This window comes from Scatophagus argus, chromosome 15 (assembly GCF_020382885.2).
Source record: "Scatophagus argus isolate fScaArg1 chromosome 15, fScaArg1.pri, whole genome shotgun sequence".
NCBI classification, from domain to species: Eukaryota; Metazoa; Chordata; class Actinopteri; family Scatophagidae; genus Scatophagus; species Scatophagus argus.
In genome coordinates this window covers 2,977,993-2,998,274 of record NC_058507.1, presented here as the reverse complement: position 1 = coordinate 2,998,274, position 20,282 = coordinate 2,977,993, and the positions used below count along the sequence as shown (strand labels likewise).

The window sequence follows — 20,282 nt, the reverse complement described above, 5'->3', positions numbered from 1 at the left end:
ACTCAAGTGTTTACATGTTGTCTCATCTTTGTTTCTTATATTTGTGTGACATCCACAAATTGATACCATCGACTTCCAAAGAGGACTGACCCTGAGGTCCTGAGCAATTCTCTACCCACGAGAGGCTTGTGGACGTTTCCAGGGTGGAAGCTGGATTTAAATCTAAATAAGTAAATACAGGGCGTTTGCAAGTTGATGTGAAAAATCCTCTTGGATGGACCAGAGTCGAGGCAGAATGCTCTTCTGTTTTTTGTTTTCCGATCGGAAGCCGTCATCATTTAAGCTCACACATTTCAACTCTGGAGAATAAACCCCATCACAGCGATTCAGCTTCCACCACCCTCTGAAAGTAACTCCACATCGTACCTGATCTGTTTACCGGGAGTGTGAAACCTCGGCTCTACAGTGCGGTGATCAAAACCGTCAAGCTCGAACAGCAGCTTCATCACAACTCAATCAAAACACTAAATGCAAAATGAGTTTTGGCAGTTGTGAATTTATCAACTGGAGAAGCCAATAAAACAATATGTGTTGTCAGGACGACTTACCTCTCGTCGCCGTGACGCCCAGCAGCTTTGTTTGATCTTCCAAACCACGGCGGCCACCAGGAGCAGGGACAGGAAGCAGCTGAGGACAGACAGGAAGAGGGAAAGACGGGTTCACCGACAGGAGAAATAACAAAAACGGGGAGCTTCGGGAAAGCATCACAGTATCAGTTTCAGTCGTACATAAATCAATGATCACTGATTTTCTCCAGCGACCTCATGCATATTCATGTGTGTTTCGCTCTGACAGCACTTGCCAGAGGTGATTACAGCCCACACTGATCTGGATTACTTTTAATGAGCTGCAGGTCCAAAGCTTGTGAACCTTCATTTTATTTTATTTGCTTCCTGACAAAAAGTCTGAAAACTGAGCTAAACCTTAAACAGAGTCCATGGAGCTCTCAGATCTACAGTCAGCTCGTATCACCTGATGTTCTGCGGGAGCCGGAGTTGGGCGTTAAATCAGCCGAGGATGGGTGGAAAGGGGCTACCAATAAAAGGACCCACATTCCTCTGTGGATCTGTGGACCTGGACTCAGACAGTTCAAAGTCCTGCACCGGGTTGTCCATCTCCTGATGCCTTCAGGATGTCATGTCTTTTCCTACACTGGAAAAGCTTGAGTCTGATAAGAAACTGAGAAATTTATTCAGCTTCCTGAAGGTATCACTGCCAAACTAAACCTCAAAATCTATTTTTTCGTCTTTCTCTGCTCTCCTACCTTTGTGTCTTAATTTAATTTGTTTAATTACTGCTCCCCCAACAGGCAGAATTTAAGGTGTGCAAGGGGCATATACAGTTGTGTCCAGTTCTGGTGTGGGAGGGTTAAGGGATGCTAACCTGCGCTCATTAATAAAGAAATTAATACTAAAAAGTCACAAGCTCTGTCATAATAAGCAAACATTTACTGCAAAAGAGGATGAGAATTCATTCAAACTTACTACTGCGAAGAACAGTCTCAAGTTCAGTGAAATGATGACGAGACTGAACGACAAAATAAAAAACGTTGAGTAAAGTAACCGAGGATGATGCCACTGGTTCACAGGTTGCGAGGTGCGAGCGCAAAACAGCGTCAGTCAGAAGACGAAGCCGTCAAAAGCGGCGAAGTTATGCAAGAAAAAGAAAAAAGGCCAACTGTGTTCCAAAAGGTGCGAAAGGCTGGGAAGACGGTCGCCTCCTGTGTGAACACCTGTACATGCGAACACACACCTTTGTTCACCTCAGCACACTCTGACTTCTGCTGTGATATCATTATTGCTCGTGTGAAAGTTTCCTTTTTTCCACATGCCGTGTTTATTTCTGGATGGCTGGATGGGATTTTTTAAGCACTGCAGGATTATTTTTTTGTCTCTGCTTGAGAACTTTGTTTTTTTTCTTCCTTCTCCATTTTTCTTCCATTTTTCTTCTTCTCCACATTTGTGCAAATAAAAACATATAAAGAATCAGATTCCCGAGTGTTCTTCGCACTCTACATGCAAATCGCCTCAAGGTGATGAAGATCGGGCTGACAGGTCTTAAGAGGTGGTTTGTTAGCAGTGTCACTGAGAGTGTGTGTGTGTGTGTGTGTGTGTGTGTGTGTGTGTGTGTTCCTGTCTCCCTGCACTCGCCTCAGCTGCTTTCACACTTGCACTTAGGAAGCTGTGAAGAAGACAGGCAAGAAAACCACAACAACAAAGATTGTGTGTGTGTGTGTGTGTGTACAAATACATCAGAGACAAAATCTCCTACAATCTGAGCTTCATTCCCTGACTTTGCAGCCTTTTGCTGATTTCCTGTCAGCAAACCTGTGGCCCAGACTTCCCATATTTTCACCTCTCATCACTGTTGGCAGCTGATGATGGCAAAACGCCCCCACGCCACTGATCCAAAACATCACCTCAATTTTCTCAAACATAAATCTCTACTTTTCAGTTTTATCACACTAAGAACGGCTCAAAGTACAAAAAATATCCCTAAACTAGAAAACTGAGCAGCGGGAGACAGAATTATAAAGAGGCTTCATTTGTGAATGAAAGCACAGGCAAAAAAGCTGATTAGAATTAAAAATTAGAAAAAAAAATTTAAAAATTCTGGTTTGATAAATTCATCTACTTCCCTGTCCTGATCACAGAAACCAGGTTTCACATTTTTATTTTAATAAATCCAGTTACTCGCACTTAAGTGGACGCACCAAATTACAATCTGAATCCTTAACCACTTAGTCCCTCCTTCACTTTGGAAAGACATTCTTCCATATCCAGATTTCCAGTGACAGCCATTTAGTATTTACAACATGTTCAAGAGGAAGCCCACGATTAACCTTCACATGTTGTCGCTTCAGCAGTTGATCACGTAGTCCTGCTGGGTCAGAAGCAGAAGAACGCCACACTTTTTGGTGGGCTGTCATGGCAGCTAGAGGCCGCTTTCACCAAAGGACAAACCCTGTCGGCACACAACACAGCAGTCGGCTTTTTTATTCCAAAGTGGAGAATAAAGTCATGTTTCATGATGTACAACTCTCCAGAGTGAGGCTGCAAACTGCTGACCTTGAAGTACATAAAAACACATTCTTTGCCTTTTTTTTCCAAGGGCAGCTGATTTTCCTCTTTTGTTCGAGATCACAGGCATAATGTGCATCAGTTCTGTTTCAGGTGGAAACTCTAAAGCTCCTTTTTTCACACAGATCTCACAAAACGTGTGCACAGAAGAGCTGTCATAACGCCGAACCAAACATCGACAGCATAATGCCACCCCGGAGTGTGATTTCAGAGGGCACGCCACTGTTCACAAAGCAAAAGAGGCGTGACATGTGACACAACATCCGGCGGCGGTCGGGTTGTCCGACTGCCTCTGCAGCCACGCCCGTCCACTCAGCGTCCGTGTGGTTTACTAAGGAGGGCGAGGCGGGAGGATGACGCGACACTTCCGACCGAAAAAGCTGTGCCAAACGTGATGATGTAGAAGAAGAACTTCTCCAGAAAGATGAGCCTTCTGTCGAAACCCCACGCGGATCTTCTCCTCCAAACTTTTACCACCTTTTTAATCTAAAATGCCTTTGCCCATTTTAACACCGGCTGCGATGCGTTCAGATCTGCCCACCCTGTGTGACTCTTTAAACTGCCACCCATTCAAAAAAATTCCCTTATCTCTCCAGGCTGAAGAGGACTCTTAAGTGATCCATCCGTTCAGCCATCTTATTGATCTGGCTTCCTGCTCGCTGCTTAAAGAGCGATGAGATGCTGATGAATGACCCGCGTGAATAGATATCAGAACGCATTAAAGGCCTCCCTGCTCAGCGGGGTGGGAGGGAACAGGAAGGAGAGAGAGAGAGACAGAGGACAGGAAAGAGAGAGGGACGAGGAAATGGACAGCAATGCTGAAAGATGGAAAGATAAAGTCAGATGAATGCAAGTTAAAGTCAGAACAATGGGAAGTAAAGAGACCCAGATTTGCTGCCACAGCTCATAAAAATGTTATCATTATATGTTTGAACCATTAGCTTCTCTAAATCTTTTCTAAGGAGTGGGATCAGACTTCAGTTTTGTTTTGTGCTCTCTTAAACATCTTGTCATTAATATCATTAATATCCTCCCACAGACCAAAAGACAAAGGCTGGAAGGGAACCGTACAGAAAGCGAAAGAACAGCGAGACGGACACAAACACGATGAGAAGGAGACAAAGATGGAAAGAGACAGAGCGGCGCGCTTCATTTGATTTCAACTTCCACAAGGGAAGCTGGCCAAGTTAGTCAGGCTTCAGCTCGCTCCATCACACCGAGAGCTCCCACTCTCACAGGGAACAGAAGTGAACATGAACCACAAGCACCTGCAACAAGCACCACAAGCTCGCCTCCTCGGCTGCAGAGCCACCGTCACATTGACCGCAAACTCCAACGGTTCAACACGGCTGCACGGGTTTCAAAGGTGGCGTTTGGGTGGAAACTGAAAGAGTTAAAAGAAAAAATCTGATTTAAACCAACAGAGCAACTCTTTCAGTCTTCTCACAGTGGACTCCAGCAGTCAATACGAGTAGTAAGCATTAAAGATTTGATGTCATGAACTGAATCGCTCTGGTGTTGGAAGATAAATATGGATTTATTTACTGAAGCTTACAGGTCCAACAAAGGTCCTGTACCAGATACCTGCACAGAGGCTCCTTCATGTAGCCTGCAGGGCAACAACACCCAACACTCGCTGCAGAGAAACATGAAAATCTACCATGTAATTGAGCACACTGTGCTATTTGATGCTACTTTAACCCACCTGAGCTAGTCACAGTGAAAGCACAAGCTTGGCAAGTTTATTGTAAAAATTCCTTGCATGCGTGGCAATCAATCTTCCTCGACTGTAACAGGTTAAAAAATGATGGGAGCTGTCTGTTTCAGCGGCAGGCTGGAGTGTGGAAAGAGGGACCACATTACAGCCACGGGCTGCTGGGGCCGGAGAGGTGAGCTCTGACGTGTCAGTGGCTAACCTGACAGCAAGACAACAGCCACAGGGCAAACACCAACAGACCTGCTCTGTTGTCTACAGCCAGCTGAATACTAATCCGGCTGCCTGCCCGTCCTGCCGCCGCTGGCTTTTACTCTGGGAAATTAAACCTGCTCACCAGCCAAACGCCATTTCATTTTCACTGCGGCTGATAAGTTCGTTTACCGAACCACGCAGTTGCTCACAGGTCCTGGTCTGCCCTGCACCGGTGGCCTCACTAAACCCTGCAGCACTGTGGGTGGTGGGACGCTTCCAAGAAGTCCAAAACAGCTGAAACAGACGCAGGGCTTTGCATGTCGCGGAATACAAATTTCTGTTCAATCTACTCAGCTTTGTATTGTTTGTTTACTTGCTCGTAGCGCTATGGGAGCTGCGAAAAGTGACTAAAGTCTCTCCTTTATGTTTGGTAAGGCAGAGAAAAAAGCAAAACCAAATTTGGCTTGTTCTTACAGGGAGTGTTGAGCCAGAAAAGAATCATGCTGCTGCAGTGTGGCTGATGACTGAACTTGGGTTTTTCATTTGTTTTGGGGTTTTTGTATTGGATGTTTATTATGGATGTTACAGACAATTCAATTTGCCACCAACAGTTATCATTTGACCTCTGAAAGGCAGCATTTGGACTAAAAATGTGTCAAAATTTAAAAGCTCAGCAAAAGAACAGTAAATCACTTTGCGCTAATAGACATAATTTGTGCTGTATCTGGCAACGAGAGCTGCAACTTGTGTCGACTATTAACCAGCAGGAAGCTATTCAAGACTGAGAACTCAATAAATGAGTTTTTTGAAGTCCACCGCCTGTCGGAGATGACATCTAATGCAAAGTAGCAGCAGTGGCGACAACAAAAGCTGCAGTGAAGGGTGAACAAAAGCAGCTGCGGGGATAGGAGGACCTAGAAACCGAACTTCCATGCCGAGTCCAAAGACGATGCTTCTTGCTATCCCTTTTTGCAAGCGTTTGCTTTTAGTTTGCAAGAGAAACTCATTTCCCTTTGGACACATGAATGAGGCGTGGCGGCTGAGAGTGGGCACGAGGTTGATGGAAAAAGAAAAGACTTTGACTCCCCCCTCGGGACTCCCTGGGAGTGCGTTACGGCCCAGTTCACATTCCCGTCGCTCTCCTCCCCGCTCATTACAGGTGAGGAAGAGGAGGAGGAGGAGCAGAGAGTGGAGGCTCTGAGTCAAACTGACTGATCTGATTCATTTATTATTAATGGGGCGCAGAGCGGCTCTCAGCTCCTCGCGGACCTATCAGAGGGCAGTCTCGGCCCGCGAGGCGCTTCGTGCACTCTCTATCTGCTCCATCTTCCACTTGTATCTCTCTCGGCCTCCTCGCTGATGACCTGACAATGAGGTCAGATACAAAGAGAGGGTGTTAAAGAATGCAAGAGAGTGGAAAAGAGGGAGGAAAAGGGAGATGGAGCAAAAGGTGGGGAAGAATGGGTGATGAGAGAACAAAGATGGCAGACAGGGGAGGGAGATGAAGAGAAGGTTGGACATGTGGAAAGAATATGAAAGACAGAAGCAACAGTGAGCAAAAGTTGGAGCAAAAACAAGGCAGAGTGAAAGAAAATAAGATAGAGTGAGGCGGAGGGAGTAAAGCCACAGGCAGCGGTGCAGCTGATAAAGATGGAGAGAGTAAAAGGGGGCAGAGACTCACAGAGAGAAAGAGGCAAAGGACTAGAGAGCTCAGAGAGGAGGAAAGAGTGGGGATTCTGGCACAGCAGCGGCAGCAGCCCCTGCTGAGTGTCCGGGGAGGCCCCTTAGGACAGGCAGGCAGCATCTGGATGTGATCTGAGTGTCTCTCTGTCCACCGCCCCCCTCAGGTGGCCCCGCGGGGGGGGGGGGGGTCTCCTATCAGTCAACGCCACAAGGAGCGAGCTGAGGGCTAACACTGAACCGAGTGCTAAGCGTCTGCATGTAAAAACGAGAGAGCAGCCAGGCTTCCATAACAAACAGTGAGAGAAAGTAGGCAAAGGAAGGAAACAGGAAGAGCTGCAACTTGTGATCCCTTAAAAATGAAGAACTGCATACTCAACATCCACGAGCTGTGAGCAGCTCAAACAAAGACTGATTTTCACTGAAAATGTATATCTGGGTATTTTTAGTGAAATTCAGTCAGATGACTCAAAGTGGGTGTGAATTAGTGCATACGTTAAAGGACTGTTGGTCAAATTCTCACATTGGAGAATCTGAAACCAGAAAGTGTTCAGCTTGATAAATGGCGTAATTAAAGACCTCAATGTATAGACTTTCATTATATGGATAAACGTATTGGGACAACTGACCATTAAAAAAACAGGGACTTCAATGACACTGCATTCTAAATACACAGACATTGTGATGTTGGACCAAGAGGCCTGGCTCACAACCTCCGTTCCAGTTCACCTCAAAGGTGTTGGATGGGGTTGAGGTCAGGACTCTGTGTGGGCCAGTCTGAGCCCAAACCCCTGAAAAGCAGCCCCGTTCCACACCTGCATGCAATAATAAAGAGGCCTGTCATGATACTTTTGTAATTACAACATCTTTCAAGTTAATCTGGTGACAAAATCTTTTGGTTGCAGAAAGATGAGAAACTCCTGTTGAAAAGTGATCAATCTTGGCTTTAACAGCACGCAGTCTGACACTGGGGCTGCAGATAGCGGCTTTTTACCGTTATTAAAATATAGAAAATAAAGACATTTTTGTTTTAGTTTAAAGATGGAAAGAATACAAAGGACGGAAAAACACACCAACAATGACCACCAAAATATGGCTTTTTCTAAAAAATAAATCTGTTTCTACAACTGAACATTTCAAAAGTTTGAATAGCATTTGCTTGACAGTTAAAATCATAGCTCTGCTTTGTGCTGCTGTGCTGCAGAGTCCTGCACACTCTGTCCTGCCGTCAATCAGCCGTCACCCCTGCTGTCAGAGCCGCTGGTGACGCTGATGCAGGCCGACGTTTGTGTACAAACACAAATACGTGCGAGAGGAAACGGCGAGCACGCCCGTCCTCAACGCCACAGATCACAGTCGGGGGTCAGCGTCGCTTTATTTATGGCCAGTCATACTGATGGATCTCTCTGTGAAACCTGAAGACAGACAAGCTCTCCGCTCAAAGTGAAGCCACTGAGAACAAATACTGCGGGTGGGGGGGAATAATTGGAAAAGATCTGTCATTAGGAAATGGGCTGCAATTTAAATTGACATTTGGAATTGACTGTAATGGGCCGAAACCAACACGTGTACCTGTGCAAGCTTTAACGCTAAGGTAGAGAAGAGCTGGCCGGTGTGTGTGTGTGTGTGTGTGTGTGTGTGTGTGTGTGTGAAGGACAATCACACAGCTCAGAGGGCACACAGTACCACTGAGTGGCCAGCTGCCTCCTGTGTTTGAATAAAAAGTGTTTTTGAGAGCATGCCTGCGTGCGTTTAAGACTGCACAAAAAACTGAGCGTGTGCATCTGAACGAATTCTGTCCAAAGTCCAAACCTGCAGATGTGTTCAAGAGGCTGAACAGTGAGATGATGATGATGATGATGATGATCACAACAGGATTATTTATGTTCTGTTGCAGGCCAGCTGCCAAAATACGCATGAGTGGCCGCTACGTCGCCTTCACAGCCCCAAAGTGTGTGTGTGTGTGTGTGTGTGGATGGCTGTGAGCCCATATTCAAGAGTGGGCGGCCAAGCTTTTGTTTGTTTCTGTGTCTTCATGAATATAAAATAATAAATCAACATTAGAGAGAGTTGAGTGTGCTGTGTGTAAATGGATGTTGGCGAATCCTCAAAAGCAAAAAAGCTAAAAAATCAAGAGAGGAGCAGCAATCCGATCGACCCTGTCAGACAGAAAAGTACGCAAACTGAGGACGGACGTCTAACCGCGAATAAATAATTTAACCAAGGTTCTCGAAGAAGCCAACCCTCCCTCCCTCCATGTCAGCAGATGAGACAGGAGCCAAACTGAAAACTCAAAGTACACAAATAAATTGTTCTTTGTCATTTCAGGTAGCAGTTATCACGCCGATGTACGTCCAAGTCTGGTTTTAGTTAGTTATTTGATGCTGTGAAAGGGCAGTGAAATGTCATGATTGACAGCTGCTCCTGATTGGATCAGAAGGGTGTGTGGGCGGGAACTCTATACGGCAGCTCCACACCCCCACCCAGTCACTACTGCACAGACTCTGGCTCCAAATGACATCATCACAACAAAAAGGCAGCGCTCGTATCCAGTGACTGTTGAGTTGGGTTAAGTTAAATGAAAGTTAAAATGAAATCGGGTGTGAGTTTACGTTGTTGAACTGCTTTCTAGAAAAGACGCTCACTTTTATGTCACTTTTACTCTGTATTTTCCAAAAAGCCATCGACGGAGGGAGCGTTAAGGTAACGGAAAAGCAGCCATCTCAGCGCAAAGGGTTAAAGGCGGGTGGAGGAGCGGAGGGGGAGCCATCAGCGGGAGGTGGAGAGTGACGTACACCGTGTGCACGCCGACTCGAGGGACCCGGGAGAGACAACACTAATCACCTCTCTGCTTTAACGAGATAAACGGTTCAGAACAAGGTCAGTGAGTGGAATAACTTTCGGCTGCTGCATGCTGATGGCGGCTGGGCTGCTGAGGGTGGCGCTCAGCTTCTGTCGGGTAGACGATCTGATCATAGCGTTTAGAAAAGTCACAACTGAACAAGAACAGGAAAACACAAAACAAATCTTGACTTGACTCCCGTTGACTCCATACAGGTCCAACAAGTAAAGACCGAAAACTGTGAAGTGCATTAAAGTCTAACTCGGAGGAGAGAATTTAAGTCCCCTTGATGGCAGCAGGGTGATTCATTCGTATCATCGAATCCCAGCCACCCACGCAGCCGCCCAGACTTGGCCCAGGGCGGGCAGCCTGCTGCTTCCCATTCTTTTAATGCCTCCGCCCCAACCAAATTACGTCTTCCCTCTGTTCAAACAGCCGGCAGAGCAGTATAAATCACTAATCATTTTAAATACACAACCGTGATAACGTGCTGCAAAGTGAGCTGAATTATGATTTTTAAATGGGTTTCAAATTTTAATAATTCATCTCAAAGAGGATGACATTTTTCTGGTGCTGATGCACTGAGCTCTTTGTAGGTCTGTGGTCATTACTGCTGCAGCTGTGCTGTCAGTGAAAAACATGTTTTGAGTCTTAATAAAACCGGCATCAATTTATATTTTCCTTATTATAAACAAGTCCCAACAATGCGTTTGCCCATTTTTCAATACCTTCCAACTCTCCTTCCCAGATAATTAGCCCCGTGGTTCCTTCAGAAGATATAAAGCTTCAAATAAATAAATAAATAAACAAATAAATCAAGTTATAATGTGATTTTCCTGAAACAGGAAATCTGAAGTTTTTAGTAAAAATTACTGATTGCTGACTGACAGCTCAGGGGCCACCAGTGATCAAGAACTGCTTTGGTTTTCATTCCTTATTCATTAAAATGATTTTCTGAGTTGTTAGAACAGTAACAAAGAAATCCTCAGCTGTTGTCAGACTAATATGCTCATTCATTGCAAACTGCACCACAAAGGAAAGCTCTCCACAGGGGTTAGTCCTGATGGTGTGTTTTTACAATGTAAAATATAAAAGCCAGTAAGCGCACGGAAGCCTCATATCAGCTTCAGGTGAACATTTCAGAAAGCATTTTAGATTAGACTGTGGATTTTCACTGTAGGAAGACATCGATAACTCTTTAAACGTACGTATGGCCTGGTGAGTATTGCATTAAAATAGACTTGAATCAAAACCTTCTTCTTTAAGAGTCTGAAGAAGCCGACTCGACTGTCTTTGACTGGTGACGCGTTCAGGTGCACAACACTGCCAGCGTCAGGGCTTCACTTCCCACTGGGACCAGTCGCGTACTAAAAGAATACACATGCAAGCGCTCCACCATAGTACCACCATAACGCACGGTTTATTTTAATACTAGCTGTCGAGCGAGCGGCACAGATGTTCTAGGGAGGCGCACTCTCAGGAGGAAGCAGAATTATGTGGGACATCAGGCTCCGGAGCTCCCCTGACTATCAGAGGGTTAAGTCAAGTTTCTGAAGGAGTAAACATGGCGGCGGGCCAACGCGGGGTCAGCGATCTAGAACAGCAGTTAAACTGGCTTCCTTCCTTTACTTTGATGTATCCATCAAAAATAAAAAATAAACACACGTCCCACAACAAAGAAGCCGGGATCCCAGGGCAGGTTAGAGAAGCCGTCTCAGGAACCCTGACAGTTTCATCAGCACGCCTTGACCTCCTTCTTTTTCCACGACTATCATCACATCATGTCCCTCTTGTTTTGCCCACAAGGCTGTAAACTGGTTTAATTCTGCACAAGTCACAGAAATATGAACACGCGGCTGAATAAGACATGAAAGTGCTCTTATGTAATTTTGTTAATTATATATTCCCGTACCATTAATTCTCCAAGACACACACACACACACACAGACATAACCTCCATAGGTCTCACTTCCATATGCACCACTGCAGAACACCGGCTTCATAAACAAGATCAGCTATTCAGATAGAGATTCACATAAACAAACTAACTTTCTTTCCCTTTTGACTGAGCTCCCAACTTGTTGGCTGAGAGAGAAATGTAGGCTACATGACGCAGAAAGTCAGACTTCAAAAACAGCCACAACTGCAGTAATATTTCCATGACAAATATGTCCCAGCGCGCAACGTTTAAAAAAAAGTTGCGTTTTATGATAGCTCTTTTAGCTTCAGTTTGGACTTATGCAGCCAAGAAATTTGTCATTCAGGTCACTATTACTTCAAAGGGGGCTTTGCTCCAGCAGCAGCCAAGTTTTAAATTAAAAACATGACAGCTTGAGTTAAAAAAAAAAACAAACAAAAAAAAAAAACATCAAGAATAGATTTTCATTTTCTTTTCCAAAAATGTTTTGGAAATTTTTATGTTCTCCAGGGCTTTTCCAGGCCTGGAAGAAAGCATTAAATTTGCACAACTAGAGACACAACATTCAAGAAAACATTCATAAAAAAAGTTTTTCATAAATATCAGGACTGTGAAAGTCCATGACTTTGCTTCATTTTACAGCAGAGGGGAAGTTATTTCATGTGAGAGTCACGATTCAACCGAAGTCTAAGGTGAAAAGCTGCTGGACATGTAAAGTGTGGATGCATCTTTTTGTAGTAAACGCTGATGCTTAAAGCTTGTGTTTTGTGGCTGGTGGGGATGCAAAGAGAGAGAGAGAAAGAGCCGAATGCCAGGAAGAGTGAGATTAAAACACTGAGAAAAGTTGGAGTGGGGAAGAGCAAACAGTTTCCACGTTAATTAGCATCCCTCTCCTCCCCCGCAACACAAACAATGCAGCACCCAAAGAACCAGAAGCAAACAGGGACAAGGCTGCGAGCTCGCAAACTCCGGGTCCCTGCTCATCTGTGCTGAATCAGTGGCAGGCAGAATACACATCAAAACAGACTGAGCTGTGGGATTAAGAGCAAATCAGATGGAGGGGTGGGAGGCTGGCGGGGGGAAGGAAAACAGAGAAGGGAGGCGGGGGTGGAACAAGGGGGACAGAGGAGAGGAGGCAGAGGAGGAAGACAGAGCAGAAGGGGGAGATGAAAGAGTAACGGAGAGAGTGAGACAGAAGGAAGGAGGGGAAAGGTAAAGCGAAGAGTGAAGGAGGGACAGAGAAGGACACAAGGCAGAGCTGGTGGCGGACAGGTGCAAAAGGAAGAGAAAGGAGGAGGGAAGGTAAAGGTGGAGAGGCTCTTGTGTTTACGGGCCGCTCTGATGCCTGCCTCCTTCCACACAGCAGGCGCAGGTCATTCAAACGCTGACGTGTGTGTATAAACACACCAGCATCATGAGTGAGTAACCGCAGGCTCGGCGTCTGTATGCAAAGGCCGTGAGGTGTGTAACAGCACTTGTTGTCCTACAGCTTTTAATACCAGGCAAAATAACCCTCACTGGGGGGAGCGACTTACTCAGCCCAAGCCGAATCATACGGTTATCGAACGTCACTCAAAGGGCTGGCAAAGGGCTGATGGCAAAAAAAAAAAAAGAAAAAGAAAAAGTGAAAAGAGAATCTTTCAAATCGGCCCCATCAAATCTCCCCGCCCGTACATGGCTGCTGGATCAATAAAAGCAGCATGACTTTGAACAGCCAGCATTTTTTATTTTTTTCAGGGCATTGTGGGGAGAGCACAAACGTGAAAAAATCCTGCGATTCTCCCCCGGGGCTGCAGGCACACACAAACACACCGCGCAGGATACACAAGAGCAACAAACACACACACGCAGCCGAGCACACACGGAACACACTTTCCGACCCAATTTTTGGTCCCCACTCATTTCTAAATCGATAACACATTACAGCAGTTCCTGAAGAAGCAGAACTCAGGCTCGGGGAGCACATGCACGTGTGTTCATCCACGCCAGCGAAACCAGTGTCTCCATCAGTATCTCGTCACGGCCCAAATGTTTCCAAAGATACCACAAACTGTGTGTCAGGGTGAATCGTGGGGAAATGTGTGCAAAGTAATGCGAAAGACAAATAAATCTTCATGTACTTTCCACCACCTGGAATCACGGGTGTGAATATTTGACCCTCTGATGAATAAGCAGATACAGAATATTTTGTGCAAGCGACGCCGTCAGCCACGGTGCAACTCAAAAGAGCAACTGAGCAGCAGTTGAAAATGTTGGCTCTGCTTGATGCCAAATCAATTGTCCTTGAAAATGCCTTAGGAGTGAGCCTCTCGCTTTTTTTTTTTTTTTGCCACATCTCTGCTGAGAGTTGCACATGCTCAGTAGCAGGAGTTTAGCTGGGTGGCCAATAGAGGCAAGTAAACACTGATTTTGAGCAAGTAGGTTTCTGAGCCACTTTCCAATCACTGAACCCTGTTTGGACAATGAAATGTGGTCACAACTCAATCATCAATCAATGACTTACAACACTAATGTTTCTTCATATTCTGTTCTTTAAACTGTCTGTTCTATAAATTGCTCTGAGCTGACAAGAGCCACCGCAGCACCATCACACTCCGCAGTGCTGCTTTAAGCTTACTGTTTGTAGGATGCTAAAGGTGCTCTCCGTCTGCTGTGTACATCTAGCAGCCCATTTCTACATTAGCCGTGACAAGCTGATGCTGCTTCATACAGTATGCTGAGATTTTCTGCTGCCTAGTGACTGGAAAAAAAACCCAACATACAGCTTCAAGTTCAGGAAAAAAGGATCATTTTCATGGTGAGAAAAATAATATTAACTGTCTGAGATGGGATGTAAACTCAAATCAGACATGCTCTACACCCATCCTACATGCCACATAGACACTCCTTTGCTGCTTTGGCATTGACAGGCTGGTAATAAATCATTGCTGCTGTTGACTTAAATGCAAGCAAATTTCCAAGGGATGCTGGGCTAAATTAAGAGCAGTTTGATTTGCGCAGACCTCTGGTTTCCCCTGTTTACTTGGTGGACTGCAGAGACGCCTTTAAGTAAGCGCCTGTGCGTGCATGACGTGGGTGAACAAAATAAGAAGGTGGGAGCTGCTGGTGTGTTCAGACCGCTAACCAGCTCCTATAAAGCCTCGAGCTGCAGCGCTTGTTCTAACAGCAGCGCCTGCTGGTGCTCAGACACCGCCGAGCAGCTTCGTCGCTGCCACTGTAACACCAGCACACATGTGGCTTGGAGTAAGTGAGGTGACAGAAGGGGTGGAGGGAGAGGAGAGCTGCTCACCTGAAGAACGTGACAAAGAACTGCACCAGATCCATGAAGTTACTGTGCTGGGAGAAGGCGATCTGTGAAACAAAGAAAGACAGGACAAGAGGCCGAGTCAGAAAAGCTGCTTTAATAAGAGAGATTTCAAAATGAGAGGTCGGCATTATGCACTCATAAACATGCAAGCTTCAGACTGGAGTCGACCTTGTAGATCTGAAGGCACACAAACGAGCAGGAGAGATAATGCTGCCTCTGCTCACAAAGGCACAGGGAACATGAATGCATTGCACACTGAGCCACAATGTGCCTGAACATGTGCGAACTGAAGTGAATTAGAGGATCACAAGTTAAAGCACAGTCTCAAGGTAAGGGACCTCCAAGGGTTCTTTATATGCATTCTGGTTTTCACAAGTCCGTAATCCACAACTACTGGGAGGTTCCCAGTCTACATGTTTATCTGCGGTCCGGACTGCACGCCAGTCAAAATGACAACACGTCAGCAGCCGGGCCTCTTAGCTGCACACGGGCTGAGAAAAAAGACATCATTTCTGCACATGTGGGCAGAAATATTCACCATGTAATCATCACAAGAGCAATTGTTCTAACGACATCCTGTCTTAATCAGGGTTGCCAGGGGTAACATTGGCAGTGTCGCACCACCTCCCCACCCCCTCCTCCTCCACCTCTCCACACTTATGCCGCCCCCACCATCCAAAGCGCCTCACAAGGGATGTAATCCTGCTACGACACAACACTGCCTCTCTCTGGCAACATCGGGGTACTGCGCCTCCAGCCTGCAGGAGAATTCCTCTCACACCCTCTCATCTCTTCTCCGAGGTTATACCTTGGACCAGAACTCATCACCGCTCCGTCTCATTGTTCCTGCGCAAAGCAGGGATTTGCATACAATTCCAGTGGGAAAGAAAATAACGGAACAGGAGGAAAAAGACAAAAGCTGGAAAACTCAGCTGTGTGCATGTCAGATTAGTCTATGAATACCTAATATGTGATCAAGAACGACAATACATGTACAGAAAAACTTGACGGGTGAGAATTTGTATAAATAGAGAGTGACTTTGTGCAAGAACAGTACAGGGCCAAAGGCACTGGCCTCTGTGGTGAGATGACAGCGGTGTGTGTGTGTGTGTGTGTGTGTGTGTGTGTGTGTGTTCTTTGTGAACGGCCCGGGGTCTAATTTACTTGTGTAGTCAGCACCATCTGGCCCGCTAATGTGTTGCTGTTGATTACTGTTGAGCGCCGAATCCTCGGTGTGATAATTTTCCTCCAGACTGTTGAACACTGAGGAGAAGTTCGGGGTGCCAGAACACCCGGAGAAAACTTTTAAAAAGATGTCAGCAGTGCAGATCTCAGTATGTAACCAAAACTAAAGTGGTGTCTGGCGTTTAATTCAGTTTCAGACACACTCACGTCATTGGATTACGTTGCAGTTTTTGTGCGCCTGTAATCTCAAATGACAAGCTATAGCACACTGTGAGTCCTCACTACAGCTCATAGCTGAGATTCCTATAGGTGAGTGTAGGCTGCTGTAATGCATTATAAGCCCCTCCAGTCAACTAATCAACAGCGACAATAAGACACCTGACCTTACAATTCATTCTGACTGACACGTATGTTTTATGACTGTTGACATGCGTGCATCAGAAAGGGTTGTGAGTGTTTACAGATGTAGCCATAAAGCATTATAATACACTACGAATGCCCCTATCATGCTCTACAAATGCAGGCTTCGTAAGTGTTACTGCCATACATTTATTTTCTGTGACCTTTTCTTAATCTGAGCTTCAAAGTTTTGTGTTTCTGACCTTGTTAAATTACATTCTTACATCATGAATTTCCCAGTTAAAATCAAGGTTGAGTGAATGACATGATAGTGGGCGAGACGTGGCATCCCATCTGGATGCCATTCAAATCATCTTAAGGATGGAATCAGAAGAATTAAATATGTCACTCTTTGCTTTATTATTGCCTTGTTATCTAATTCTGATTTTAAGCCACACATCGTTTGTAACTCATTACTGCTGCCTTTCTTGTCCAGCAAACTCTTGATGAAGAGATTGAGCGCAGTGAGGAATAACATTACAAGTTATCAGAGCCCAAGTCCAAGTCTTAAGGTTGCTCGTTATGTCCAACTAATTACTCAAATATATCCAGTATTAACACTAACATAAAAACGTGTGAACAGCCTGATCAACAATATATACAGACATATATTTTTAATACCCCTCACATATTTTTTGATATTACCATCTAAAATACTTTGAAGCAGTGACTCCACTCCACAGCACAGAATTCTTTGAAAATTATTCTGAGTTTCTAAGAAGGCAAATGAATACTCGCAATTAAGAGGAAATCATTTCTTTCACATAAAAGTAAATGGTGGGTCAAAATGAAAGGATTAAAGAAAAAGAAAAAACTAGCAGAGATTGTATGAAAATGTGAGTGGCAGGGATTCTTTTAAGAGCAAAGCGTAGAATTATCAGAGAGGCCTTGTCAGCTGGTGCACTGAAACCCGGCTCGCTTTGTGACAGCAGCCTAACAAAGCCATCGACGTCTGGAGGTGATCAGACGCATAATGTTCTCTTCTAATGACACAACAGCCTGCTTCCAGAATAACAGCAGCCACCTCCACTGAAGTCGTGTCAGAAGCTTCAGCATCATGTCACCACTGCACTTCTGCATTCTGAAAAGCACAAGCAGGCCGTCTCGCCGAGGAGATGCGTGATAACAGCTATTGTGGCGGCTAATCTCGAGTGTCAGTTGTGTGTTTTGTCACCAAGAGGCAGGCCGGCGGCAGCGGGAGGCGCCGGCGACGCCCTCGTTATGTGCCCAGGGGAGGGGGACTCTTTAGGGGCCGCGAAGGATCTCACAGCAGGGCCTGTCAGCCTGCCGCCGGGCATTGAGAGTGGAAATATTCTGCCTTTAATGGCTTCTGACAGCTGCTTGAACTATACTGGAGTTTTGAAGGAACGTTATAGGTGCTGTGAGGGAGGACGACTCAACAGGCTCCACAAGAAAAGGGACAAGACTGAAGGAAAGTGAATTTAATCAGATGTGTGTGAGACACCTGTAGAAATGTGTGCATCCCAGTTAGTCACGTGCCAGACAGATCTGCATTACAGAACATTCAAATGTGGTTGTGACGGCAGGGAAAAGCTGGTCAGGTCACCAATCAAATGCAGACGCACGTTTTTGTGCAGTAGGGAAATAATCTGCCTTCTGTTGGAAACTTAATCTTTTTTGAATAGTCTGTGTACTTAAACATTTTCAGGCTCGCTGCAGATGTGGATTAACAAATGGCAAAATCAGCCTGTCTGTCTGCCTGTCTGTCCTCCACAGGGGCTCAAACCGTCTCACGAGCCACAGTTTTTATACGTATATTCATGGCTCCCAGATGATGCATCTTACTGACTTTTGAGGTCAGGGTGAACTTTAATCTCCCAACGGGACAACTGCTTTCACAGAGAGCAGTTAAGAACAAATCGTGCTAACAGCAGCAGGCACCAATGAGTGCTTAAACCTACTGATTCTGACATTCGGCAGATTATGTCTGCATCCAAGTGTTGTCCTCACTTTTCCCCCAGTGCCACCATGGAGGTACATATAAAATGTCCCAACAAATATGGAATTGACTGCAATCCAACATATGGCAGAACTGAAATAACTAACGTTTCATCTGGTGTCATTTCTGGGGTGTAACTTCATCCTATTCTCTTCTAAATAATCTGACACGTGCAGATGTTGCCAGGTGTGTGGCATTAAGGGGAATACAGACTTTGATTTTGTTGTGAAATCCAGATTTGGATTAGGAGGACAAATAAATGATCTTGATCCTGGATCATTGGGGCAAAGTTCTAACTTGTCTAACACTTCGATTTATGACCAAATGTCTTCAAAACTCTTCATACTCCCATAAGCATCTGATGGATTTTGTATTTAGTGCTAATCAGCATATGTTATCTGTTCACATTTTCATATATTGTCTATATTTTATTAATATGCAAAGCATCTTTTGGTTTCAAAATTTGGTCTGAATGAAATCAAATTCACTGCTCGAATCAGCAGCGGATTTTAGGTTGTATCCATCTATTCACTGTTGCAAGCCAGCAAGCCCGCCGTGTTCCTGTTTCCTCACCTGTGTGTGATCAGGATCAGGACGCAGCCATCAGGCAGCCATGCACGTCCCTGATAAACACCACACGAGCCCACGCAGACACGCAGGGCGGCCCAGCCAGCTGATAGCTACAGCTGCTGCTGCTCCACGGCGGGGTATTAAATTGGAGGCTGTTCTAATCTCTACCATATCATGACATGTTCACTAAGGCACGGAACAGGAGATCACAGCTCTTTAATGTAATTAGTCTGGGATTTGCGTTTCATTACAAACATCATTAAATTCAGATCTATTCTTCATCAGCAACGGAAAAAAAGAAGGTGGGAGAGACTGATCTCAGTGCAGCCGCTTTTGCTTTGATGGGCCGAGCTGCTCGGCGGTGACAGAATGATCACAGAATTCGCTCTGGCCATTGCGAAAGACCTCGTTTTCTCTCGGTCAAAATGATCACGTCAAAGCATTTTTCCTGAAGTGCAACATTTCACAAGTATGTTCCATCCAACACACATTAGACAGAAAACGGCTCTAAAGGCCAAAAACTGGAGACGAACTGTTGAATTCAACGTGTGCTGCTGGGAGATGAACGCAACAACGCCAGCGGTCAAAAGCAAACTCGCTCGCGAACTCTTCCGACCACGTGAAAGCAAACAGAGCCGTCCTTGAGGTGGCCTGTGAGCGAGAGGAAGAGAGGAAGCTTCGCCTGCGCACAAAGCACTCTGAATGCAGGATGTGTTTCAACTTAACATTCCTCTTTGCCCTTGCTCTTCCTCAGCTGCTGCTTATGAGCCGTTTTCCAACACTGCCGATCTCTGCCTGCCAACACTGGAGGACCAACCGCCTACGATTACACACATATCCCACTGCCACGCTCTGCAGTAGACCCCCGAAGGCGAGAAGAGGAAGAAAAGGCGACAAAAGAAAAATGAAGGGCTGTTATTATGAGGAAAAAGTAAAAAAGTTTAAAAAAAATAAAAGATTTTGAGATGAGGAGCAGTGGCAGAAAAAGAAAAGAGGACAAAAAAAGCGGAAATTTTTACCTCGCTGACGAAGGCAAAGCTCCATGAGCGCAAGGAAGAAAAATGACACGCTAGCAGACCTGTGTGTTTAGTTTTCAAAACCAGGGGTGATCTCCTATATGATCCCACCCACCAAGACAGCAGGTGAGGTGGCCCAGTGGAGGCTAAGAGGAGGGGGACGGCTCAGCTCAGCGTTCTGCTGTGGAGCTGCACTGAAGACCTCCTGAGGCTGGCTGGCTGCAGCCGGAGCTCTGAAGCTGAGAGAACTAAAAGCCCTCACAAGGCAGGAATGGAAGATGGAGGCAGGATTTTACTCCCTGCCCCCTCAGGGGGAGTGCAGGAGGGGAAGGAGGTTGCACAGGCCAACCAGTCAAATTACTTCCAGAGTTGATCTGGGAGGCACAGGGGCGGGCGGGCCATACGGTGCACACAAA

The 20,282-nt window shown here is 45.5% G+C and overlaps 1 protein-coding gene across 1 annotated transcript in view; it reads right to left on the bottom strand.

The window, feature by feature from the left end:
- atrn (attractin) overlaps positions 1–20,282 on the bottom strand; it is a 107,990-nt gene that overhangs the window by 36,731 nt on the left and 50,977 nt on the right. The window contains exons 25-26 of the mRNA XM_046412331.1: positions 14,719–14,780; positions 549–627 (exon numbers count right to left, since the gene is read on the bottom strand). Coding sequence (XP_046268287.1) covers positions 549–627; positions 14,719–14,780 — 141 coding nt within the window. The remainder of the gene's footprint in view (positions 1–548; positions 628–14,718; positions 14,781–20,282) is intronic.